The 25369-nt window shown below is 44.7% G+C and overlaps 1 protein-coding gene across 2 annotated transcripts in view; it reads right to left on the bottom strand.

Annotated features, from left to right (window-relative positions):
• The window catches only part of LOC124615634 (zinc finger protein 474-like), a 266097-nt gene that overhangs the window by 159793 nt on the left and 80935 nt on the right, over positions 1-25369 (bottom strand). For both annotated transcript variants that reach the window (XM_047143642.1, XM_047143643.1), the window contains exon 3: positions 822-938. In XM_047143642.1, the coding sequence (XP_046999598.1) occupies positions 822-938 (117 nt within the window). The remainder of the gene's footprint in view (positions 1-821; positions 939-25369) is intronic.

The following is a 25369-nucleotide window of genomic DNA, read 5'->3' as shown; positions in this document are numbered from 1 at the left end:
ACTTAAATCTATACTCGATGTTAACAAATTTCTCTTCTTCAGAAACGCTTTCCTTGCCATTGCCAGTCTACATTTTATATCTTCTCTACTTCGACCATCATCATCAGTTATTTTGCTCCCCAAATAGCAAAACTCCTTTACTACTTTAAGTGTCTCATTTCCTAATCTAATTCCCGAAGCATCACCCGACTTAATTCGACTACATTCCACTATCCTCATTTTGCTTTTGTTGATGTTCATCTTATATCCTCCCTTCAAAACACTGTCCATTCCGTTGAACTGCTCTTCCGAGTCCTTTGCTGTCTCTGACAGAATTACCTCAAAGTCTTTATTTCTTCTCCATGGATTTTAGTACCTACTCCGAATTTTTCTTTTGTTTCCCTTACTGCTTGCTCAATATACAGATTGAATAGCATCGGGGAGAGGCTACAACCCTGTCTCACTCCCTTCCCAACCACTGCTTCCCTTTCATGTAAGAATCGATAAGTAACTAAAAATTGCGCGTTTTTTGTTTATTGCAGTAAAGTCGACAAAGCGAAACAGGACCTTACACATCCAAAACATTAAGTAAAAATGGTATAATACAAAGAGGAAACGCACTTGAAAATGAGAATCATTTCCCGAAACGTGCCGCGTAAAATAAGAATTAAAGAAAATTGTGACTGGTAGCAGAAAAGTTATTTACAAACAAACCCACTGTTTCAAGGCCGCAGGCTCTCACAAAGCCGTTTAAATGGGAAATGTCAGAGGATTACGGCGAGTTGGAGATGGCAGCTTGTTTCCTTCCGCGGTGACTGTCAGTAGCTGCTGCGCTGACTCACCTGGGCGGCCTCCCAGGCCAGGTGGTTCCACTGGCTCGTGGTGGGCGGCTGGTCGGGCCGCGGGGGCGGCTCCCGCTGCAGCTGCGGCGGCAGCAGGCTGTTCTCGCGGTGCCACTTCTGCAACAGCACGCGGACAAACGACACGCTGTCAGAAAACGGACACATTCTCTCCATTCAACGCAGGTAAAAGTGTTAATACAGGGTGACATTTATTGAACTATATGAAAAAAAACACCTAAATTAGTTACAAACTACGGCATGCACACTCTTGATTCAACATGTAAACGTCACTACATATGTTCGGATTTAGGTTATGGCATTTTCGATATGCCTGCCATCATTGATTATGTGGCGCAGACGAATAGCGAAATTATGCGTGACCCGCTGAAGTGACAGAACATGGATGCTGTCGAGGACCTCTGAATGGCATTTTCAGCTCAGCATTGGTTTTGAGGTTATTGCTGTACACCTTGTCTTTAATATAACTCCACGAAAAGGAGTCGCATCTGTTCAGATCCGGAGAACATGCCGACCAATCGAGATCGATGACAGTGGCCCCTGGGTGCCCCAGAGCTAGAATGCGGCGCCCAAAGTGCTCCTCCAGGACACCAAATACTCTCGTGCTTCGATGGGATCGAACTCAGTCTTGCACGAACGACATCTTGTCGAAATCACGATCACTTTGGATAACGGGGATGAAATCATCTTCCAAAACCTTCACGTACCGTTCGGTAGTCATCGTGCCGTCAAGGAATATCGCGCCGATTTTCCCGTGACTTGACATTGCACACCGTAGTCACCTGTTGAGGGTGAAGAGACTTCTCGATCGCGAAATGCTGATTCTCACTCCCCCAAATGCGCCAATTTTGCTTATTGACAAACCCATCCAAATGAAAGTGGGCTTCAAAATGGCTCTGAGCACTATGCGACTTAACTTCTGAGGTCATCAGTCGCCTAGAACTTAGAACTACTTAAACTTAACCTAACGTAAGGACATCACACACATCCAAGCCCGAGGCAGGATTCGAAGCTGGGATCGTAGCGGTCGCTCCGCTCCAGACTGTAGCGCCTAGAACCGCGCGGCCACTCCGGCCGGCTAAAGTGGGCTTCGTTGCTAAACCAAACCATACTGCGCATACTAATTTCCATCACGCCCAGCGGCTAGCCGTGGAGTTTCAACGTCATGACGCAAACCGTTCAGAAGTTACGACGATTTTATTTCATGCAGTTCAGTAATTGTTACCCTGCACATTCAACAAAGTCAACTCATTTGTAAATATCACATGCTGCATGGTAAAAGACCTTCTTCCCTTTCAAGGTACAACATGGTGCACGAACGACGAAGCATGGCTTAACCGTTCACACGTAATATTAGACTGAAATTAGAATTCTATATTAAAACGTTCAGCTGCTGACGGGAGTTGATATATATCGACGGGTACAGGTGAAAATGGGTGCGCCGACCGGGACTCGAACCTAGGATCTTCTGTGTACATGGGGGACGCTCTATCCATCTGAGCCACCGAGGGCACAGAAGATAGTGCGACTGCAGGGACTATCTCGTGCACGCCTCCTGCGAGACCCACATTCTCACATTATATGTCCACACACTACATTCGTAGTGTCCCTACCCGAAACACTCATTACTCGTGGAAGACATTCTTACCAAGTCCCGTAAGAGTTCGGGTAATATGCGTGCATCCGCACAGAAGAGGATGGTCATGGCCGATATTGCCAGAAATATATCCATATAAGTATATAAATTATATTAGATTGGTGCGTAAGCTCGTAGAGTTTTTCCGTAAGCTTAATAAAAACAACAGATACACATAACAGAGATTTTAGTAATCAATAATATATTGTCCTTCACTATTTACAACAGTCTCCCAACACTGGGGAAACTTTTCGATACCGCCACTATAGTTATCACGTGGTTTTGAGGCGAAGAATTCGTCGAGCCATATTGGGAGCGCAATTTCTTCCGGAAAGTAAGTTCCTTGAACGTTGTTCGATAGAGAGCGTAAAAGTGAAAATCAGACGAATAAGGGGGGTGAGGAATGACTTCCCATCCCAACTCCTGTATACCGTTTTTTGTTAGTATAGCAGTATGCGAGCGGGCGTTATCGTGGAGCACCATCACTTCACGGAGTCTTCCTGGTCGTTGTTCTTGAACTGCGTCTGGAAGACATCTCAGTTGTTGAAAATAAATGTCAGCAGTGATGATTACACCTCGGGGAAGCAATTCTTAGCACACCACACCGTCGTTGTTGCACCATATGAATAACACTCTCTTTTGTGGATGTGCACCTGTCTTTGTACTGGGAGTTGCTGCTTTGTTTGGGTTCGATCTTTCCTTTCTTTCAGTCATGTTGGCATAAAGGCTCCATTTCTCGTCACCAGTAACGATACAGGATAGGCATGGTCAGTGTTGTTCACGAGCCAATAGACGACGAGCAAGCAGAGATGTACATATCGCCACAGGGTGATTTTTGTCCTTCTGGCTTAGAGAATGTTGTACCCATACACCCAATTTTTGAACCTTGCCAACTGCATGCAAATGTCGTACGATGATGAAATGATCACACTTCATCACATTTGCCAGTTCTCGAGTACACTGACGGGTATCATTGTGGATTAATGTGTTTAAACTATCTTCATCAAATCCTGAAGGTCTTCCTAAACTTGGAGAGTCACTAAAGTCAAAAAGAGCCTCCTTAAAACGGGAACAGCATTTTCTTGACGTCCTCTGTCCAAGGTCATCACCACCATATACGGTGCAAATGTTTCTGGCTGCCTCCGCTGCTGTCAGCCCTCTATTGAACTCAAACAGAAGAATATGTCGAAAATATTCCGATTCTTTCACTTGCCACTCAATTTTCTACCGTCCACAGCTCCACTAGCTTTCTCCAAATGGCAAAATGACAATATGTAAAATCAAATAGCAACAGTGAACTACAAATTAAAAATGACAATGCATAAATATACGCATAGCACCCGGAATACCAAAATGCGAAACAAAAACGCTACCAACTTATGCAGCAGCGTAATACAACTACATCAGGTTACATTCGGAAAGTGGGTGCACTCAGCGACTGTTTTGTGACTTATAAGTTATAGAGTGTAGCAATCAGTCGTCATTTTTTAGATTTTACTACACAAATCCATATTTCGGCTAGTAGGTAGCCATTCTCAATGCACTATTTTCTATTGTAAATTCATGTAAGTCCCTGTCGTTCGGGCGTCAGTCACAGTTCTTTGAATACTATTATAATATATCTAATATAATACTTTGAATAATAGTATCCCCCCCCCATGAAACATGGACCTTGTCGTTGGTGGGGAGGCTTGCGTGCCTCAGCGATACAGATGGCCGTAACGTAGGTGCAACCACAACGGAGGGGTATCTGTTGAGAGGCCAGACAACATGTGGTTCCTGAAGAGGCGCAGCAGCCTTTTCAGTAGTTGCAGGGGCAACAGTCTGGATGATTGATCTGGCCTTGTAACATTAACCAAAACGGCCTTGCTGTTGTGGTACTGCGAACGGCTGAAAGCAAGGGGAAACTACAGCCGTAATTTTTCCCGAGGACATGCAGCTTTACTGTATGATTAAATGATGATGGCGTCCTCTTGGGTAAAATATTACGGAGGTAAAATAGTCCCCCATTCGGATCTCCGGGCGGGGACTACTCAAGAGGATGTCGTTATCAGGAGAAAGAAAACTGGCGTTCTACGGATCGGAGCGTGGAATGTCAGATCCCTTAATCGGGCAGGTAGGTTAGAAAATTTAAAAAGGGAAATGGATAGGTTGAAGTTAGATATAGTGGGAATCAGTGAAGTTCGGTGGCAGGAGGAACAAGACTTTTGGTCAGGTGATTACAGGGTTATAAATACAAAATCAAATAAGGGTAATGCAGGAGTAGGTTTAATAATGAATAAAAAAATAGGAGTGCGGGTTAGCTACTACAAACAGCATAGTGAACGCATTATTGTGGCCAAGATAGACACAAAGCCCATGCCTACTACAGTAGTACAAGTTTATATGCCAACTAGCTCTGCAGATGATGAAGAAATTGATGAAATGTATGACAAGACAAAAGAAATTATTCAGGTAGTGAAGGGAGACGAAAATTTAATAGTCATGGGTGACTGGAATTCGTCAGTAGGAAAAGGGAGAGAAGGAAACATAGTAGATGAATATGGATTGGGGGGAAGAAATGAAAGAGGAAGCCGCCTTGTAGAATTTTGCACAGAGCATAACTTAATCATAGCTAACACTTGGTTCAAGAATCATAAAAGATGGTTGTATACCTGGAAGAATCCTGGAGATACTAAAAGGTATCAGATAGATTATATAATGGTAAGACAGAGATTTAGGAACCAGGTTTTAAATTGTAAGACATTTCCAGGGGCAGATGTGGATTCTGACCACAATCTATTGGTTATGAACTGCAGATTGAAACTGAAGAAACTGCAAAAAGGTGGGAATTTAAGGAGATGGGACCTGGATAAACTGAAAGAACCAGAGGTTGTAGAGAGTTTCAGGGAGAGCATAAGGGAACAATTGCCGGGAATGGGGGAAAGGAATACAGTAGAAGGAGAATGGGTAGCTCTGAGGGATGAAGTAGTGAAAGCAGCAGACGATCAAGTAGGTAAAAAGACGAGGGCTAATAGAAATCCTTGGGTAACAGAAGAAATATTGAATTTAATTGATGAAAGGAGAAAATATAAAAATGCAGTAAATGAAGCAGGCAAAAAGGAATACAAACGTCTCAAAAATGGGATTGACAGGAAGTGCAAAATGGCTAAGCAGGGATGGCTAGAGTACAAATGTAAGGATGTAGAGGCTTATCTCACCAGGGGTAAGATAGATACTGCCTACAGGAAAATTAAAGAGACCTTTGGAGAGAAGAGAACCACTTGTATGAATATCAAGAGCTCAGATGGCAACCCAGTTCTAAGCAAAGAAAGGAAGGCAGAAAGGTGGAAGGAGTATATAGAGGGTTTATACAAGGGCGATGTACTTGAGGACAATATTATGGAAATGGAAGAGGATGTAGATGAAGATGAAATGGGAGATAAGATACTGCGTGAAGAGTTTGACAGAGCACTGAAAGACCTGAGTCGAAACAAGGCCCCGGGAGTAGACAACATTCCATTAGAACTACTGATGGCCTTGGGAGAGCCAGTCATGACAAAACTCTACCATCTGGTGAGCAAGATGTATGAGACAGGCGAAATACCCACAGACTTCAAGAAGAATATAATAATTCCAATCCCAAAGAAAGCAGGTGTTGACAGATGTGAAAATTACCGAACTATCAGTTTAATTAGTCACAGCTGCAAAATACTAACGCGAATTCTTTACAGACGAATGGAAAAACTGGTAGAAGCGGACCTCGGGGAAGATCAGTTTGGATTCCGTAGAAATGTTGGAACACGTGAGGCAATACTAACCTTACGACTTATCTTAGAAGAAAGATTAAGAAAAGGCAAACCTACGTTTCTAGCATTTGTAGACTTAGAGAAAGCTTTTGACAACGTTAACTGGAATACTCTCTTTCAAATTCTGAAGGTGGCAAGGGTAAAATACAGGGAGCGTAAGGCTATTTACAATTTGTACAGAAACCAGATGGCAGTTATAAGAGTCGAGGGGCATGAAAGGGAAGCAGTGGTTGGGAAAGGAGTGAGACAGGGTTGTAGCCTCTCCCCGATGTTATTCAATCTGTATATTGAGCAAGCAGTAAAGGAAACAAAAGAAAAATTCGGAGTAGGTATTAAAATCCATGGAGAAGAAATAAAAACTTTGAGGTTCGCCGATGACATTTTAATTCTGTCAGAGACAGCAAAGGACTTGGAAGAGCAGTTGAACGGAATGGACAGTGTCTTGAAAGGAGGATATAAGATGAACATCAACAAAAGCAAAACGAGGATAATGGAATGTAGTCAAATTAAATCGGGTGATGCTGAGGTGATTAGATTAGGAAATGAGACACTTAAAGTAGTAAAGGAGTTTTGCTATTTAGGGAGTAAAATAACTGATGATGGTCGAAGTAGAGAGGATATAAAATGTAGACTGGCAATGGCAAGGAAAGCGTTTCTGAAGAAGAGAAATTTGTTAACATCGAGTATAGATTTAAGTGTCAGGAAGTCGTTTCTGAAAGTATTTGTATGGAGTGTAGCCATGTATGGAAGTGAAACAAGGACGATAACCAGTTTTGACAAGAAGAGCCTAGAAGCTTTCGAAATGTGGTGCTACAGAAGAATGCTGAAGATAAGGTGGGTAGATCACGTAACTAATGAGGAGGTATTGAATAGGATTGGGGAGAAGAGAAGTTTGTGGCACAACTTGACTAGAAGAAGGGATCGATTGGTAGGACATGTTTTGAGGCATCAAGGGATCACAAATTTAGCATTGGAGGGCAGCGTGGAGGGTAAAAATCGTAGAGGGAGACCAAGAGATGAATACACTAAGCAGATTCAGAAGGATGTAGGTTGCAGTAGGTACTGGGAGACGAAGAAGCTTGCACAGGATAGAGTAGCATGGAGAGCTGCATCAAACCAGTCTCAGGACTGAAGACCACAACAACAACATAATAGTATTCAAAGAACTGTGACTGACGCCCGAACAACAGGGACTTACATGAATTTACAATAGAAAATAGTGCATTGAGAATGGCTACCTACTAGCCGAAATATGGATTTGCGTAGTAAAATCTAAAAAATGACGACTGATTGCTACACTCTATGTAAGTCACAAACAGTCGCTGAGTGCACCCACTTTCCGAATGGAAGGTAACCTGATGTAGTTGTATTACGCTGCTGCATAAGTTCGTAGCGTTTTTGTTTCGCATTTTGGTATTCCGGGTGCTATGCGTTTATTTATCCATTGCCATTTTTAATTTGTACTTCACTGTTGCTATTTGATTTTACATATTGTCATTTTGTCATTTGGAGAAAGGTAGTGGAGCTGTGGACGGTACAAAATAGAAAAATTATAATATATTTAATATAATACTTTGAATAATAGTATTCAAAGAACTGTGACTAACGCCCGAACAACAGGGACTTATATGCATTGACAATAGAAAATAGTGCATTGAGAACGTCTAGCTACTAGCCGAAATCTGGATTTGTGTAATAAAATCTGATTGCTGCACTCTATAATTTATAAGTAATACAACTAGCTTTAAAATCGTACAGAATTTTTCTTGCTTCTAGAATCTGTACCTGAAGAACCAACACGATATTCGAAATTGCTTTAATACTTTATACGACACCTACATGTGTTCAGCCCAAAATATTTTAAATGCTCCACAAGACACAACCTCACGTCTAACAGCAACAAGATCAGTGGAAAATAACAAAACTGCTTGCGGCTGTCTCTAATACGCATACCTTCATATAATTCTAATATCAGTCACTAGACTGAAGCACCGACCGAAAAACATACGTTCCTATGTACATTATCGTCAAGATACAACACTCTACATATAAATGGCAACCAATCACTTTAACATCTAGCGTTTAGCGACCCGCTCGGATAGCAGAGCGCGTTAGCACGCGGCCTTATCATCCCAAATAGAAAACACACTGGTGGACCGCGATGAAAGAATCCGCGAGGCACAGTACTTGGAGGACGAGCTTCATTACTTAAGATCGGCCTTCAGACGGATCGGTTACTCTGATAAAAAGATAAATTAGGCGTTATATCCTAAAAGGTCTAGAGCTCCCGATGAAAAAGATCCAACGAAAGGAAAAGTTTTCCTTCAAGTTGTAAGAACTGTCACGGATCGCATCAACAAAATATTCGAAAAACACGGGATGATATAGTGTTTAAACTAACAAAAGAGGTGCGCGAATATTTGAATACTGCAAAGAACCGACGCCCATCACCTGCTACGGGAGGAGTGTATAAAATCGTTCGCACTTGTGTCCAAGAACTATAAAAAGAAGCATATACCCACGCTGTAAGGAACTGAGCAGCAGTTGGCCTTGGGCAAGACGGATAAATCAGCAGCAGCAGATAATGCACTAGAACTGGGAAACCACCAAATTCGTTTCTCTGACACTGTTGTTTTAGTAAGATCTAATAATTACTAAGCTAGAGTGTACGTAGAGGCCATAGAAATACAAGAACACAAAAGCAATTTCAGCAAGAAAGAAGAACGACTGAAATTAGGTACGATGTGGGCCCTAGTTCTAAATAAAACAAACAGCGCTAACTCTTCCCCACTACAACCTCCACAGCATACGTCGGCGCGACTGCAGTACTCTGATGACGTCACGAACCGGCCGTTGCGTGGATACATGTAAACAGTTCGACTTGCCGAGCTAGCTTGAGTTAGCACCTGCTTTGTGAGTCGTTAAAGTCTTTGATGACGTCGCCAGAATTGTAAGACAAATTGTTAGGCACAGAATTACGCCTTGGACCACAGCCTAACGCCAATGATACAAATGTCAACAAAACCTAAGCGTTTCAGTTTTCATACTTGACATACGACACTACTGCATCTTCATCTAGCTTATTGCCGCGCGGGATTAGCCGAGCGGTCTCAGTCGCTGCAGTCATGGACTGTGGGGCTGGTCCTGGCGGAGGTCCGAGTCCTACCTCGGGCATGGGTGTGTGTGTTTGTCCCTAGGATACTTTAGGTTAAGTAGTGTGTAAGCTTAGGGACTGATGACCTTAGCAGTTCAGTCCCGTAAGATTTCACACACACTCTAGCTTATTAAGCATGTAAATCTTTCCACGTGTTTTAGTTCCTCCTTTTGTACTGTCGTAATCCACTGTTGCTACAAGGCGCCTCAAGTCACTGATGCCAGTTTCAACGACGACTTCCATCAAAGAGTCCATGTCTATTAGTTGCCATCAGACATGAGTCCGGAAACACTATAATTCTATGTTAGAACCCCTTTTCAAAAATATTGTCACATTACAGAATCATGAGAAACACAAATGAACGATAAGCAGCAGGTTACTACACTAACTGTAAATTTGAAACCCACACCAAGCCCGAAGCTGGAACAGAACCTGCGATTTCCATTGTAAGGGCCAGCGACGTTAACCTGAGATCAAGCAGTTGGCCATGAACGCTGCGTAGCGATGAATCCCGTATAGCGCGTAATCTTCCAAAGGTTACAACAGGTTTTGGAGAACGTAGGTGACCTGCAGCTACTGATCTTTTCAATATCTCACATAGACTTGGCAACTGCCTTAGCATAACACAATGACCGACTTTTGAACGAAATGTTTTCATTTTAATTGAATCAACTGTGGGTTCATGGTGAAACACTGTAAATTAACTGAACAAACACTGCATTTCACTTTGTTTCATAAATTTTATTATGGTTACTGCACAACTCAGGTTTCGGGCTATAAGCTCATTTTCAAGCACATTATTAATTCCAAAGGCGACAAAGCGAAGATAAACAGGATGAGGCAAAATGAACAAAAAAAAAATGGCTCTGAGCACTATGGGACTTAACTTCTGAGGTCATCAGTCCCCTAGAACTTAGAACTACTTAAACCTAACTAACCTAAGGACATCACACACATCAATGCCCGAGGCAGGATTCGAACCTGCAACCGTAGCAGTCGCTCGGCTCCAGACTGTAGCGCCCAGAACCGCACGACCACTCCGACCGGCCAAAATGTACATCTCAACTTCTTAATGTATCTCTCCTTGGCTTAATGTAAAATTAGTTCAATGATCATTTAAAAAATTTTAAATGTCTCTGAGCACTATGGGACTTAACTGCTGAGGTCATCAGTCCCCTAGAACTTAGAACTACTTAAACCTAACTAACCTAAGGACATCACTAACATCCATGCCCGAGGCAGGATTCGAACCTGCGACCGTAACGGTCGCACGGTTCCAGACTGTAGCGCCTAGAACCGCTCGGCCACTCCGGCCGGCTCAATGATCATTTTTTGACAAATCACATACGAAATTTCACAATTCATCAAATACACTAAAATCACTAAATATACCTAGGAATAAAGTTAGGCGTCAGCCTTGAACTTGAGACTTAACTGCTGAGGTCATCAGTCCCCTAGAACTTAGAACTACTTAAACCTAACCAACCTAAGGACATCACACACATCCATGCCCGAGGCAGGATTCGAACCGGCGACCGTAGTGGTCACGCGGTTGCAGACTGTAGCGCCTAGAACCGCTCGGCCGCTCCGGCCGGCGAACTTTTTATCTGCTCATGGACTGAGACCGAAGTTTTACTTCTCTCTAGGAATTGTGATATCATATTGAATTGGGATTGCTCATTTAATAATAGGTGTGGATGTCCCCACACCTGTTTTTTAATTTCAAGAATTTCTACATGGCTGAGTTTCGCCTCCTTTTCCTTTACGTGTAAGACGTCTAAATCTATCATGTATTTGAGGTTTTTGTTAAGGTAATGTTCTGCAAAGGCTGAATCAGGCTTCCATCTCCAGCTTCTATGGTGTTCTTTAAGCCTGGTGCAGATTGACCTCCTAGTCCGTGAGTGTAGCAAGATGTTTTCTTTTTATATTTTACTATAAACATATTTCGTTTAGTACCAGCTACGCGGGTAGGGAGGTACACCGCACTGCCGATAACAGTGGGGGGGGGGGGGGGCTGTCGCATCTCCTGTTGCGCTTAAGTTACGACAGAGGCGTATATAGGCATTCTTATTGCCCGCTTGAGGTACACTGTTGAAGGAGAGAACGAGAAAAACAACGTCGCTTCCTTAAATATGGAAGAGGCCTCGTTCGTAGTGGATAGCTTGCCGGGAATACTTTCAGTACTGGAACGTATGATTCCAAACTGGAACGTTACACAACACAAGTGTTATTTTTTGGAACACCGTCTAAAGGTAGAGGTCAAAAGGTCAAGTCATTTCCTGCCCTCGTCGCAGTGTAGCTAAAGGGTTCTCCGTTTTTCTTCTCTCTTCATCACTTCTTTCGACTTACTCGGACAACATGGGCGACTTCCGAGCTGTCAGCCGCAAAACAGCGCGAGAAGTCTCTGGAGTGTTTGTCACCGCCACTGCCTTAGTGCGCTAACGCCGTGTGACTTGGGACCCTCCCTGCGGCCTGACGGACGACTGCGCTAACACTGTGCTGTTCATTACCGCGGTCGATGCGAAACGGCGCCGCCGGTGACACGCGAAGCATACACTAAAGCGTCATGTTGCGTGAGAATGCGTGGCGCGTGTCTGTGCGGAAGATCCTCTGGCCGATAGCCGGGCCTGCCTAACTAAATTTGCCGCCGTTAATGCAGAATGCGGAATACCTCCAAACAGTGATTCACTTCTCGTTCATCGTCATCGGCAGACAGAATATTCTAACAAGGAAGCTACACCAGCTCGAGAGGCTTTAAATTACTGGTGCGTGTGTGTCCTACCGCGCATCGAGATCATTTACCAGTAAAACTGTACAATCGATGTTTGAAGATTAAGGACTGTAAAGACAACAGAGGCACAATAAACGAGAAAGAAACAATACAGCGAACAGTCATTTAACACAGGCAAACAGACAAGAGTCATAAAAGGGATATTATGTTGCATAAAACTAAACATTTGCTCGACACAAAATATGTTATCCTTGAGGATATTTTTGTTCTGTCGTTGCAACTGCAAAAATTCGTGTTATTCTCACCAGACGCATTTCGCTTTATTGAGGTAAATCATTATAAATGGTCTGTAATTAAGTTATTAACATTTTGATTTACTTTAAGATCGAAAACAGTTCGTCAACAATATGTTGGTTTGTACTTATGATGATCAACATCAACGATGTGCTAGTAGGCGGCATTTCCCGACGTAAGCGAGGAATCAAGCAAAGATCACCATTAAGTACAAACCAACAAAAAAATGGTTCAAATGGCTCTGAGCACTATGGGACTCAACTTCTGAGGTCATCAGTCCCCTAGAACTTAGAACTACTTAAACCTAACTAACCTAAGGACATCACACACATCCATGCCCGAGGCAGGATTCGAACCTGCGACCGTAGCAGTCGCGCGGTTCCGGACTGAGCGCCTAGAACCGCTAGACCACCGCGGCCGGCTACAAACCAACATATTGTAAACGAACTGTTATCGATCTTAAAGCAAATGAAAATGTGAATAACTTGTTTTAGGACCACTGATGATACTTAACCTGAATAAAGTGAAACGCATCTGGTAAAAAAAAAAAAAAAAAAAAAACGCATTTTTGTAGCTGCAACGAAAGAACAAAAATACCCTCAAGAATTGTGAAGCAACCACGGACAATATGGCCACACAACAGAATTAAAGTATCACATTTTCGAAACCCCGTAACTGTCTCCCTCTGCGACGCGTAGATTTAAATTTCGCTCAAATGTGCCTACAACCTTCCTCTGTAATGGTGCGCCGGCCTCTGTGGCCGAGCAGTTCAAGGCGCTACAGTCTGGAACCGCGCTACCGCTACGGTCGCAGGTTCCAATCCTGCCTCGGGCATGGATGTGTGTGATGTCCTTAGGTTAGTTAGGTTTAAGTAGTTTTAAGTTCTAGGGGACTGATGACCTCCGAAGTTAAGTCCCATAGTGCTCAGAGCCATTTGAACCATTTTGCAAAAGCTTGGGGCCCTCCGAATTCCCCCTCGGTCTCGGCGCGCTTCAAATAGCGAGGTGTCGACCCATGAAAAAAAAAAAAGGTCAGAACTCGAAAGTTGTGTGAGCTGAAAGGTGCGTTAATATGTCACAGTGACACCAAATTTCACCACAATTCTGCCCAACAGCACCGTGGACCTGTTACACGAGAGGAAGGTCGCCACAGCCCTTCTTACCTACATTTCACCCCTTCTACTGACGTCTCTGCGGCTACGTCAGAACCGCGACACCTAGCGTCGAAACACCACGGTTTTCTTATCGGTGTCCGAGAAAAACATTTCAGAAACACCGCCGCTCAGAACTGACCCAAAAAGCCCTCAGGGGGTGGTATAAAGGGCAGCAAAGAAACCACCCCTTTCGCTGAGGCGTTGATTCCTACAAATTTCGCAGTTGGGAACAACTCGCAGTGCGATGAGCAACAAGACGATGTTTTTGGCCGCCTTAGACACTGTTGACACCCTCTTGACTTTTCGACGCTCCTTTAAGGACACTGTGGAGCTCCATCCTCATTGAGGCTGATCGCACCGCTTTGGAGTGCAGAGCGACCGCAATTTTTGCTCTGGTGTACAGGTTGGAACCACTAGGGACGCTCAAAACCATTCGACGAAATTTGAACGTGATTCGAAGCAGAAAAGGGTGCTTTATACCTTTCCAGCATTCCTAGTTCAACCCCTCCTGTGGCGAGACCACGGGAAGACTCGACATTGACACATTCGCGAATAAAATGCCAAACTGTCCTTGTAAGACGCACGATCGGCCTTCAACACCATCGGTTTCACCCACATACCTTTGTTGAGCAAAGACGTGGACGCCAATTCAACCTGCCGGCAACTCTGGCGCCTGAAGTCAGGCAAACCCCAGCTAAGGGGTGTCGAAGCGGTTGCCAATAGATTTCAACTATGAGACTTGAGAGAAGGAGTGGAAGATGGAGACAGAGAAAAGGGGAAAAGAAATTGGCGTGGCTGATTGAGAAAGGCAAAGAGAACGAAACGTAAATAGGAGAAGACAGCAACATTTGTTTCACTGTTTGACAGATGGGAAAACTGGCCACATTCGTTACTTTTTGGGGAAACGTAATGAGGCTGACAGAAAGAAGTGCTTTAGCTCCTTCTTAAATGTTCTAAAGTGTCACCAGAAAGCCGGAAAGTTTGCTGCAGAGGCAGACAGCAGCAACAGAGGAGTCTGCGATTGTACATTAACGGAGAGTTTTACAGATAAATAACTTACGGGTGGTGCAACAGACACGTATCCGTAATTTAAAATCAGTTATATTCTGTTTTAGTACTTCGAGTAGGCATACTTTCCTTGTTAGTGACATGCTAGAACTTCATGTATTTTTCTTCGTGTAGTATTTCCTCGAACTGCAGAAGTCTTCATATCGAGAAATGAAACCACTTCAGCTGTAAAATTCTTTTATTCTTAGGTACTACCGGTTCCGCTGCACTGCCAGCTGCCACCTTAAGATGCAATTCTGTACATAAGTAGAAAAACAACCATGTAGAAAAATAAATAACCCCAAACTCAAGATGAAACCGTAATGGGAAACGCACTCAATGGAGTGAAATACACTTAACACATTACGGGAAGACCCAGCGTTCATAGTCAGTACCACGCAACAGATTATCCGCGAAAAAAGCGTATGCCCTAAAAGTTATAAGATATGGTGGAGAACGCTCCCGTAAAACCTATGCAGAAAGGTAAAAAGCAATGAAGAGGAATTTCACGTAATGTCACGGTGGATAAGAAGAAGATGTAAGAGGCACTCACCGAACGTCAACATATAGAGGGTAACACTCACATGGTATCTGGGTGCAGCCGGCCGTTGTGTCCGAGCGGTTCTAGGCGCTCCACTCCGGAACCGCGCTGCTGCTACAGTTGCAGGTTCGAATCCTGCCTCGGGCATAGATGTGTGTGATGTTCCTGGGTTAGTTAGGTTTAAGTATTTCTAAGTTCTAGGGGACTGATGACCTCAGCAGTCAAGTCCCATAGTGCTCAGAGCCATTTGAAGCATTTTCTACCACCTGGGAATCTGAGATGTTAGACTTCGTAGTAACTTTATTTAACAAACTAGTTATTAATTAAAGATTAGCGGTTTCGAATTACGCAATCTTATTAGATGATCGTGTACATCTAAACTACACTAGTGTGCAAAACTTAAAGATGAAATTAACATTCGTATGAGTGTCATTCTGCTTGTCTCATTGTCTATTTCTTTCACTTAACTTCACTGCTGTATTGCAGTAGTTCTTTCTATGTTTGGTCTAAATTTCTTCGAGGTATGTTACTTGCCAGTAACACATCAATCGGAAGTCACTTTCGTCCTAAGTTTTGCACACCAGTGTGTACTCCTTAGCAGTGCTGGCCTCGGAACAACACGTTCACAAGTCGACTATCGATTCACTTTCTTTTCTTTTCCTTTGGTGTTAGCAGACGATCGATGCGTCTGTTCGCCGCCTTCGGCGCCACCCCGAGGCGCCGAGGAACAAGTGGAGGAGCCGGTGCCAGGCCGCTGGTTCGATAGGCGCTATATATAGGCCTCATTACGGGCAGGGGAGCTGCAAGTGGCCGAGCCGGGCTGCGGGGCGCGTATAGCTAGAGGAGAGAGCAGCGCCTAGAGGGCGGTCCGACCCCAGGCCGCGACCTGACGCCTCAGCTGTTGAAGAGTCTGCCCCGACTGTGCGCGCCTGACCAGTGGCAGCTGTGAGGTGTCACCGCGTTCCTCGTCACCACTCGACAAAACGAACCGTAGACTCAGTCTTCGGGACGGGTCGAAGGGAGGGCGCGGACAGACGCATGTGCCACAGTAGCATATCTACGGGCCTGGTGTCAGCTTTTCGAACGGACTGAAGGGAGAATAAGGGCCATAGTAGGATGGAGTTAGCAAGGTGTGTCTGCAGTGGTGCAGTGAAAAACTATTTTTTGTACACTGCAAAAAAAACGACGTACCACCAAGTAATTACCCGAATAGGACGGAAACCGGCAGATGTGATGTACATGTACAGACAAACAAATGATTACAAAACTTCCTGGCAGATTAAATCTGTGTGCCGGACCGAGATTCGAACTCGGGACCTTTGCCTTTTGCGGGCAAGTTCTCTACCATCTCGGTCCGGCACACTGTTTTAATCTGCCACGAAGTTTCATATCAGCGCACACTCCGCTGCAGAGTGAAAATCTCATTCTGGAAACATCCCCCAGGCTGTGGCTAAGCCATATCTCTGCAATATCCTTTCTTTCAGGAGCGCCAGTCCTGCAAGGTTCGTAGGAGAGCTTCTGTAAAGTTTGGAAGGTAGAAGACGAGGTACTGGCAGAAGTGAAGCTGTGAGTACCGGGCGTGAGTCGTGCTTCGGTAGCTCAGATGGTAGAGCACTTGCCCGCGAAAGGCAAAGGTCCCGAGTTCGAGTTTCGGTCCGGCACACTGTTTTAATCTGCCACGAAGTTTCGTATCAGCGCACACACCGCTGCAGAGTGAAAATCTCATTCCGGAAACATCCCCCAGGCTGTGGCTAAGCCGTGTCTCTGCAATATCCTTTCTTTCAGGAACGCTAGTCCTGCAAGGTTCGTAGGAGAGCTTCTGTAAAGTTTGGAAGGTAGAAGACGAGGTACTGGCAGAAGTGAAGCTGTGAGTACCGGGCGTGAGTCGTGCTTCGGTAGCTCAGATGGTAGAGCACTTGCCCGCGAAAGGCAAAGGTCCCGAGTTCGAGTCTCGGTCCGGCACACTGTTTTAATCTGCCACGAAGTTTCATATCAGCGCACACTCCGCTGCAGAGTGAAAATCTCATTCCGGAAACATCCCCCAGGCTGTGGCTAAGCCATGTCTCTGCAATATCCTTTCTTTCAGGAATGCTAGTCCTGCAAGGTTCGTAGCAGAGCTTCTGTAAAGTTTGGAAGGTAGGAGACGAGGTACTGGCAGAAGTGAAGCTGTGAGGACGGGGCTTGAGTCGTGCTTGGGTAGCTCAGTTCGTAGAGCACTTGCCCGCGAAAGGCAAAGGTCGCGAGTTCGAGTCTCGGTCCGGCACACAGTTTTAATCTGCCAGGAAGTTTCATATCAGCGCACACTCCGCTGCAGAGTGAAAATCTCATTCTGGAAATGATCACAATTTCGTAAAAAATTGGATGATTTGTTCAACAGAAAAAGCTTCACGAACTCAACAAGTCAATAACGCACTGGTCCATCTCTGTCAATTATGGAAGCAGTTATTCAGCTTCGCACTAATGGATAGAGTTGGGCCGGCCGATGTGGCCGTGCGGCACTAGGCGCTTCAGTCTGGAACTGTGTGACCACTACGGTCGCAGGTTCGAATCCTGCCTCGGGCATGGATGTGTGTGATGTCCTTAGGTTAGTTAGGTTTAAGTAGTTCTAAGTTCTAGGGGACTGATGACCTCAGATATTAAGTCCCATAGTGCTCAGAGCCATTTGAACCATTTGATAGAGTTGGTTGGCTGTCTTCCTGAGGAAAATCGTGCCAACATCTTTCCAATCGGCGCGTTAGTTCGTTAAAATCCCGGGCTGGTTTGGCTGGCCTTGCCCATAATGCTCCAAACGTTGCCAGATGGTGAGAGATATGGCGACTTTGTTGGTCAATATAGGGTTTCGCAAGCACGAAGGCAAGCAGTAGAAACTCTCGCCGTGTGGGGGCGGGCATTATCTTGCGGAAACGTAAGCTTGTGATGCTTGGCGTGAAGGGCAACCGGGCGTAAAATATCGACGACTAAGCGCTTTGTTGTAAGGGCGCCGCAGGTGATAGCCACAGGGGTCTTGTTATGGCACGCCAGACCATCACTCCTGGTAGTCGGGCGGGTTGGTTTCACACCGCTACTTGGCGAGTCTCCAGACACACCTTCGCCGGTCGTCAGGGGTCAGTTAGAAGTGGGACTCATCACTGAAGGTAATTCTATTCCAGTCAATGAGATTCCAGGCCGAATGTGCCCGACACCATTTGCTACTGGTCGTTGTGGTCACTGAAGCACCGTTGCACGTGGGATCGATGATAACGATGGATCTGGGGCTCCGAGAGCCTCTCTGCCGACTGCTCGTTCCTCACATTCTGCCTTTCTTAAGATTTACCGCTTCTTTTTGACGCTCCGTTAGTCCATGGTTTACTCATTCCTGCCAATATCATCGAATAGTGGCGTTACTCCTAGTCAAATGTCGAGCGATCGCCGATTAGTCCAACCGGCTTATTTGAGCCCAACTGACATCCTCTGTCAATTGTTGACATCTGCGTATATAGTTCACGATCGTGTCTGCGGGACATGTTTATTGTGCAACTCAGTACACGGAATGAAATTCGCAAAGACTTTATGCCAGAGTTTCGACATGCCCCTGTTTACTGTCCTCGCCAGCCGGCGGTGAACTGCACTGCAGCGTCACACATTCTCCATCGGTGGCCACAATTTACAATTCTGCGTTTTCTGACGCTACCTGTATGGACATAAATTTGTAACCAATCTGCATTACGCCTCGCGTCCTTTTCATTTCTTAGTGCATTATAATGTAAGTAGGCTGTTTAGGTTTTTATGGTGGTAACGCCACGTAGCGCTCTGTATGAAAATCACTGTGTGCAGTCTGTGGCTGGTTTGCATTGTTGGAATTTTTGCTATTGTAGTATTGGGCAGTTGGATGTGAACAGCGCGTAGCATTGCGCAGTTGGAGGTGAGCCGCCAGCAGTGGTGGATGTGCGGAGAGAGATGGCGGAGTTTTGGGAGCGGATGATCTGGACTCTGACTCTCTCTGATGGCCACACGTCCAGATCATCCGCTCCCAAAACTCCGCCATCTCTCTCCGCATATATAATGACTTTTGAACACTATTAAGGTAAATACATTGTTTGTTCTCCATCAAAATCTTTCATTTGCTAACTATGCCTATCAGTAGTTAGTGCCTTCAGTAGTTTGAATCTTTTATTTAGCTGGCAGTAGTGGCGCTCGCTGTATTGCAGTAGTTCGAGTAACGAAGATTTTTTTGAGGTAAGTCATTCATGAAAGATATAGGTTATTGTCAGTCAGGGCCATTCTTTTGTAGGGATTTATGAAACGTCCCCTTAGAAAAATTATAAATGACTGTGCTTAAACTGACACACAATATTTTTAGCGCAATGCAATCTGACTTTCAAAAATCCCTACAAAACAATGGTCCTGACTAACAATAACCTATACCTTTCATGAATCACTTACCTCACAAAAATCTTTGTTACTCGAACTACTGCAATACAGCGTGCACCAATACTGCCAGCTGAATAAAAGATTCTAACTACTGATAGGCATAGTTAGCAAATGAAAGATTTTGATAAAGAACAAACAATGTATTTACCTTAATAGTGTTCAAAAGTCATTATATATATATATATATATATATATATATATATATATATATATATATATATATATCAGTTCATGACATCTAGTCTTACAAATTTACTCTCTCTGATGGACACACGTCCAGATCATCCGCTCTCAAAATTCCGCCATCTCTCTCCCCACATCCACCACTGCTGGCGGTTCACCTCCAACTGCGCAACGCTACGCGCTGTTAGCAGTCAGCTGCCCAACGCTACAATGGCGAGTATTACAACAATGCCACCCAGCCACAGACTGCACACAGCACAGCCAGTGATTTTCATACAGAGCGCTACGTGGCGTTACCAATAAAAAAACTTAAACAGCCTACTTACAACTGAGTTTTGATTTTTTTTCCTGTATTAGCTTTACTGCATAGCAGTTCACATGCGGAGATGCCTTTGATGGCTTAGCAGACAAATAGTGGCATGAAAGATGCGGCCACATAGATTAGACACATATTAGAGGTTTGGAGGGCTTGGCTAGGCATGTCTGACGTTTCTCATTCTCTAGTTTTCGACGTTCCGGCTCAAAACGTAAACCAGCAGCTGAGATAGCTTACCGCCAGCGAGTGCGATCTTGTTCTGCTGTGGCGGGTTTATGTTTAGACCCTTGCGACCTCCCTGTAGCATTTTCAGTGGAGCGCCATGCGGCCTTTTCCTGCGCTCCCCTCACTGAGAAGTCTGTCGTTTCTCATCCTCTGGAGAGGCACACTCCATATGAGTTAGTGCCCAATGGCGGTGACTTCTGTGGTGTCACCGCCAGACACCACACTTGCTAGGTGGTAGCTTTAAATCGGCCGCGGTCCATTAGTACATGTCGGACCCGCGTGTCGCCACTGTCAGGGATCGCAGACCGAGCGCCACCACAAGGCAGGTCTCGAGATACGGACTAGCACTCGCCCCAGTTGTACGGACGACTTTGCTAGCGACTACATGGACGAAGCATTGCTCATTAGCGGAGCCAATATTTAGAATAGCCTTCAGCCAAGTCAATGGCTACGACCTAGCAAGGCGCCATTAGTAACATTGCGTGTATCTAAAGAGTCTCACTTGTATCGCCACAATCTCCAGATGTACCAAAAGGATGGATTAAAGTTAAGTATTCCAGAAGCTACGTACTTTTATTTATAGCATTCATTACCTATCCTGTTTCAGACCTCACGCCATCCTGCTTTAGCTTAGCGCGTGCCTTTCGGCTTCCTCTCATTGTGTCTAGGTTGTCTTGTCTAGACACAACTACTTCTGTACTCTTCATCTTCGCCTTCTCAAGAACAGGTGTGACTGATATGAAGCCGTCCCATGATGTATCTAAACTTCCGTTGGTTGAAGCTTTCTACTTTCTTAAGATCGCGGCGAAACAGCGTTCACACGCGTTACGCTATGAATAAATGTTGTCACGGTGATAGTGTACGACAGGGGCAGTCAACCTTTCTTACTTTCTGCCCACTTTCGTATCTCTGTTTATAGTTAAATTTTCTAATCGGCCACCAGTTCCACTGTCATGGTGATTTATTAAATTAAAATTTATAAGACAGAGTTGCGGCAGGTTAAAAGCACGATTAGTTACCAAATACTGTATGTCAAAATGTTATGAAAACCCAATGAAAATGTTTTTAAAACCTCTACAGCCTGTACGCGACAGGTTCCAGGTTGGCTACCACTGCTGTACGAAGAGTACTGTCAGACAAAGGCGCGGATCAGAGAGCTGTGCCATGCAGGGCGTCGGCGTGTTGTGTGTGACAGCGCTCCGCTTGTAAGAATGGTGGAGCGTACGCCATTGCTACCTCCCCTCCCTGCCTAAACACTACGGCGCCGACATCCTCCCCCAGGTCTTCATTTCGCTTCAACGGGCAGTACGCCGCTTGGCTGGCTATGAAAACAGCGGAATACTGTTTACCTCCCGTCGCCCGCGCTGCACTAGTTGACCTCCACGCAAAAGTGGAACACGCCAGCCCTGCTCTGCTCTGAAGGTCTTTGCCTTAGCCTCGTTTCGTGAGGCTTCTCCGTGCTGCTGAGGAAGACACACAAATACACAATTACTGGAAGCCTGTAGACTTGGCACAGAAGACTGAGAAATGTTTCATTTGACGCACTTTTACTGGGGCGGAGTTCGCAGTTTCGTAAGCCACAGGTAACCTACTCATAAATCTTTCCCCTGCCATATAGGAGGCGAATGCGTAATGCAGCAACGAGCAAGATTATGATTTAACGCCCTGAACGTCCCGATGACAATCAATTCATCACAGGCGGCGGACTAATCTAGACTGAACACTGATAGGGAAGAAAATCGGCGGTGTCTTTTGCAAAGCAACCTTCCTCCTTAAGTGGTTCAGAAAAACTACGGCAATCCTATATGTGGAGGACTGGATGTGCATTTGAATGTCGTTCCTCGAGAACGCCAGATTGATGAGTTACTGAGTCCTAAATTTATTCACGTCTATTCCCATAAGAAGCTCGCTCGCAGTTAAAGCGATTCCAAATTCTACATAATTGTAACGTTTCCGTACTGTCAGCAGACGAAAAAAGCAACAACGGGAATTAAATCCTCAGGACTCGTCAAAGGTCAAGAAGAGCCTTAGGAATTTACATCTGCATCTATACTCAGCAACCTACTTTGCGGTGTGTGGAAGAGCGTACTTTTGTGTTCCACTGTCATTCCCCCCCCCCCTCCCCCCGTTGCCCGTTGTTGTGAATGGTTGGTTGGGGAGAATGATTGCTGGTAAGCCTCCGTGTCGTCCCGAATCTCTTTAATTTTACCTTGCTTCACGGCCTTTTCACATGACATACGTAGGAGAAAGGAATATATTGGTTGACTCGTCTAAAAACGTAATGTAGTGCCCCCGGAATTTTACGAAAGTCTGAAGACACTTGTGTTCCAGCCGTTTCGAACACGCGTTATTTTGAAGCAGGGCGTAAGGATGAGCATGGGATACTGCACCCATTTATTGTTTGTGCAGGCGAAACTGGAAGGGAGATAATTCGTCGGCGCTGGCAAGTGTTCAGCGCGACCTGCCAAGAATAAGCAAATACGGCCCGGAAGCTCCGTGGCCGGCTGCAAAGAGTAATGTAGCTTTGTATTGTTAAAAAACAAATGGAGAGTCCCGAAATAGTGACTGTTTATTAGACGTCGAACTGCTGTTGAGCGTACGTGGACTGGACGTGGATAGTCAGCCACGATAAAAGCTTATGTATTAATTGTGTTCAAAAATGTGTAATTAACTGATTCTGGGTGCCCGGTAATGTGTGGGCTTACGTCATAAAGTTTAGTTGTTTTTTTGTACAAAGTGGAAATAAATATGTTCTGGTGCATTGAATGATATTCCAAGAGTAGCGTATTTTTTAAATAAGAAGAGAGAGAGCGAGAGAGTGATAATTTCCCCTTCCTAGCAGTGAAATCTTCGGAGACGCGTCCGGTGCTAGCAGAAGACATCGGCGCTGCAAGAAAGCAGAACCAGCATTCTTCAACAAGTAAGTCCACGAAAACGCTTAAGCTGTATAGAGAGAGCTCAACATTACACCGGGCCACCGCAGTAAACTCCCTGAACTTGAACAGAAAAACCACACCGTGATGCAGAATGCGTCTCCTGCAGCGTCTGCCACTGGAGTTGATTGCGCATCTCAGTGATGCTCTCGCGCTTACTAAATGGACCCATAACGAAACGTGCAGCTCTTCTTTGGACCTTAAAATTTCCTCTACCAATCCTATGGGGTACGGATCCGAGACAAACGAGCAGTACTCAAGTATCGGTCAAACGAGGGTTTTGTAAGACACCTCCTTAGAGAATGGACTACACTTCCTCAGGATTCTTCCAACGAATCTGTCTGGCATCTGCCACTCGTACGATTAGGTTGTAGCGGCAGTTCCGCTTTAAATTGCTCTTTACTTATACTTCCAGGTATTAATAGGTCTGACAGCTCCCAGTGATAACTCGGCAATCGTCCAATCATGCAGTAACGGGTCTTTCTGCACATCTACGCGCAGTTTAGCATCTGTTTAGGTGGACGCACATGTCTCCATGCGCCACCACCTCGAACTATGACTGTGCAGGTGTATTAGAGGTAATATTCTTGACAATTATCTGTGTGGTTCTGATACAGCAAAATGTTGTGAGTCCATCGTAAAAGATAACGCTCGACCGCAAGGGGGTTGTCTCGAGCTCGAATACCGGTACCAGAAAAAGAACTCTGCGCAATGAGCGCCAGCACAGCTTCTCGACCTATTAATTACAGCAGGCGTGATTTCTCTCTCAGGGGTTGGGTCGCTGCTCGTAGTTCTCATCCCCAAGTCCCTGTAGCGCTGAGAACTATTTTGTACGGAGAATAAGCATTCGCCTACAAACGAGATCCGAGACGCCAGCAACCGCTGTATTCTCGGAGTAATCACATTCATGTATTGACGTTGTTTGTGTTAGTATAACGAACAAACACGTCCACATTGTACCTCTTAAAAATGTGCGAAAATAAATTCTTCGTCGGGCAGTGCATTCAATGTTTTATTTTTGCCGTGTCACGTCCTACATGTTTTTGTGTGATTGATTCCTAATTGTTCACTACACATTGTATACATACAGGTAGGAAGTTTCGAAAGTCATAAAAAAAATAAGACAAAAAAAACACATTTGTAGCTGTTTTGCTTGATTTATGTAAATGATCGTAGATTCAATAAGTAAAGATGTCTTGAAGACCCTATACTTCTAAATCTAGACTTTATTCCTCGCATTACTTATTTGTACTGGAAAGTGCAGTACCATTTCACCTTGTCTGTCTATTTATACTTTGTGAAAAAGATACGCAGTACTTCTGGCGGAGGGTTTGTAAATTCAGTCAACAGTTGACACTACGTTCCTTCAACAGGCACAGTGTGGAAACGTAGAGTTTTTTGTTTGATTCTTGTGACATCTGTGAAAGAGACTGTCCTCGAAAATGTCGAAATAGCAGACTGATTTCGGGAACAGTTGCACATCTCAGTAGTAAGCGACTATGGCGATCTATGGGTATATTGCAGCACTTCACACGTAGTAATTACGCAGATACGCCACACTGACAAGTTCTTTGTGTGTAGATGCTTACTGCCCGTGTAAGCGGCAACGACTCAGTAAGTCTGCAGTTACTCGCCGTCTCCCGTGCTCTATCAGCTGCCTCTGCTACAGGGTCGTATCCTGTCTGGCTTTCTGCTTCTCGTCACTTCACTTTCAAGCATCCTGTGTAACCCACTTTGTTTTCTGTCAGCATCGAACATACGCATAACTTGCTACAGCTACTGCCTTACCAAACAGCGTACGCCATCTGTAGGCCTGGAGATGTGCCACAGATAACATCTCTGATGGCCTCGGTAGGACCGCTCTATCACTATCTTCCCCTGTCTGCGACGTTTTCTGAGACATTCATTATCACAATAAGTGGCGACACTTGAACATTGCATAAATCGGTTTTTCGGTGTTTATCGAGTTGTTGACGTCAGCCTTCGAGATATCATACCAAAATTCAGAACTTTACAATTGCCAAGATTTAGCATTTATCGAACGTCTTATTCAGATTTCTAGAAGAATAATTATATAACTATTAAGATGAGAAAAATACGTGGAACCGTCGAACTACAG

Source organism: Schistocerca americana, chromosome 5 (genome assembly GCF_021461395.2).
Source record: "Schistocerca americana isolate TAMUIC-IGC-003095 chromosome 5, iqSchAmer2.1, whole genome shotgun sequence".
Classification (NCBI taxonomy): domain Eukaryota; kingdom Metazoa; phylum Arthropoda; class Insecta; order Orthoptera; family Acrididae; genus Schistocerca; species Schistocerca americana.
This window is presented reverse-complemented; position numbering and strand designations above follow the sequence as displayed.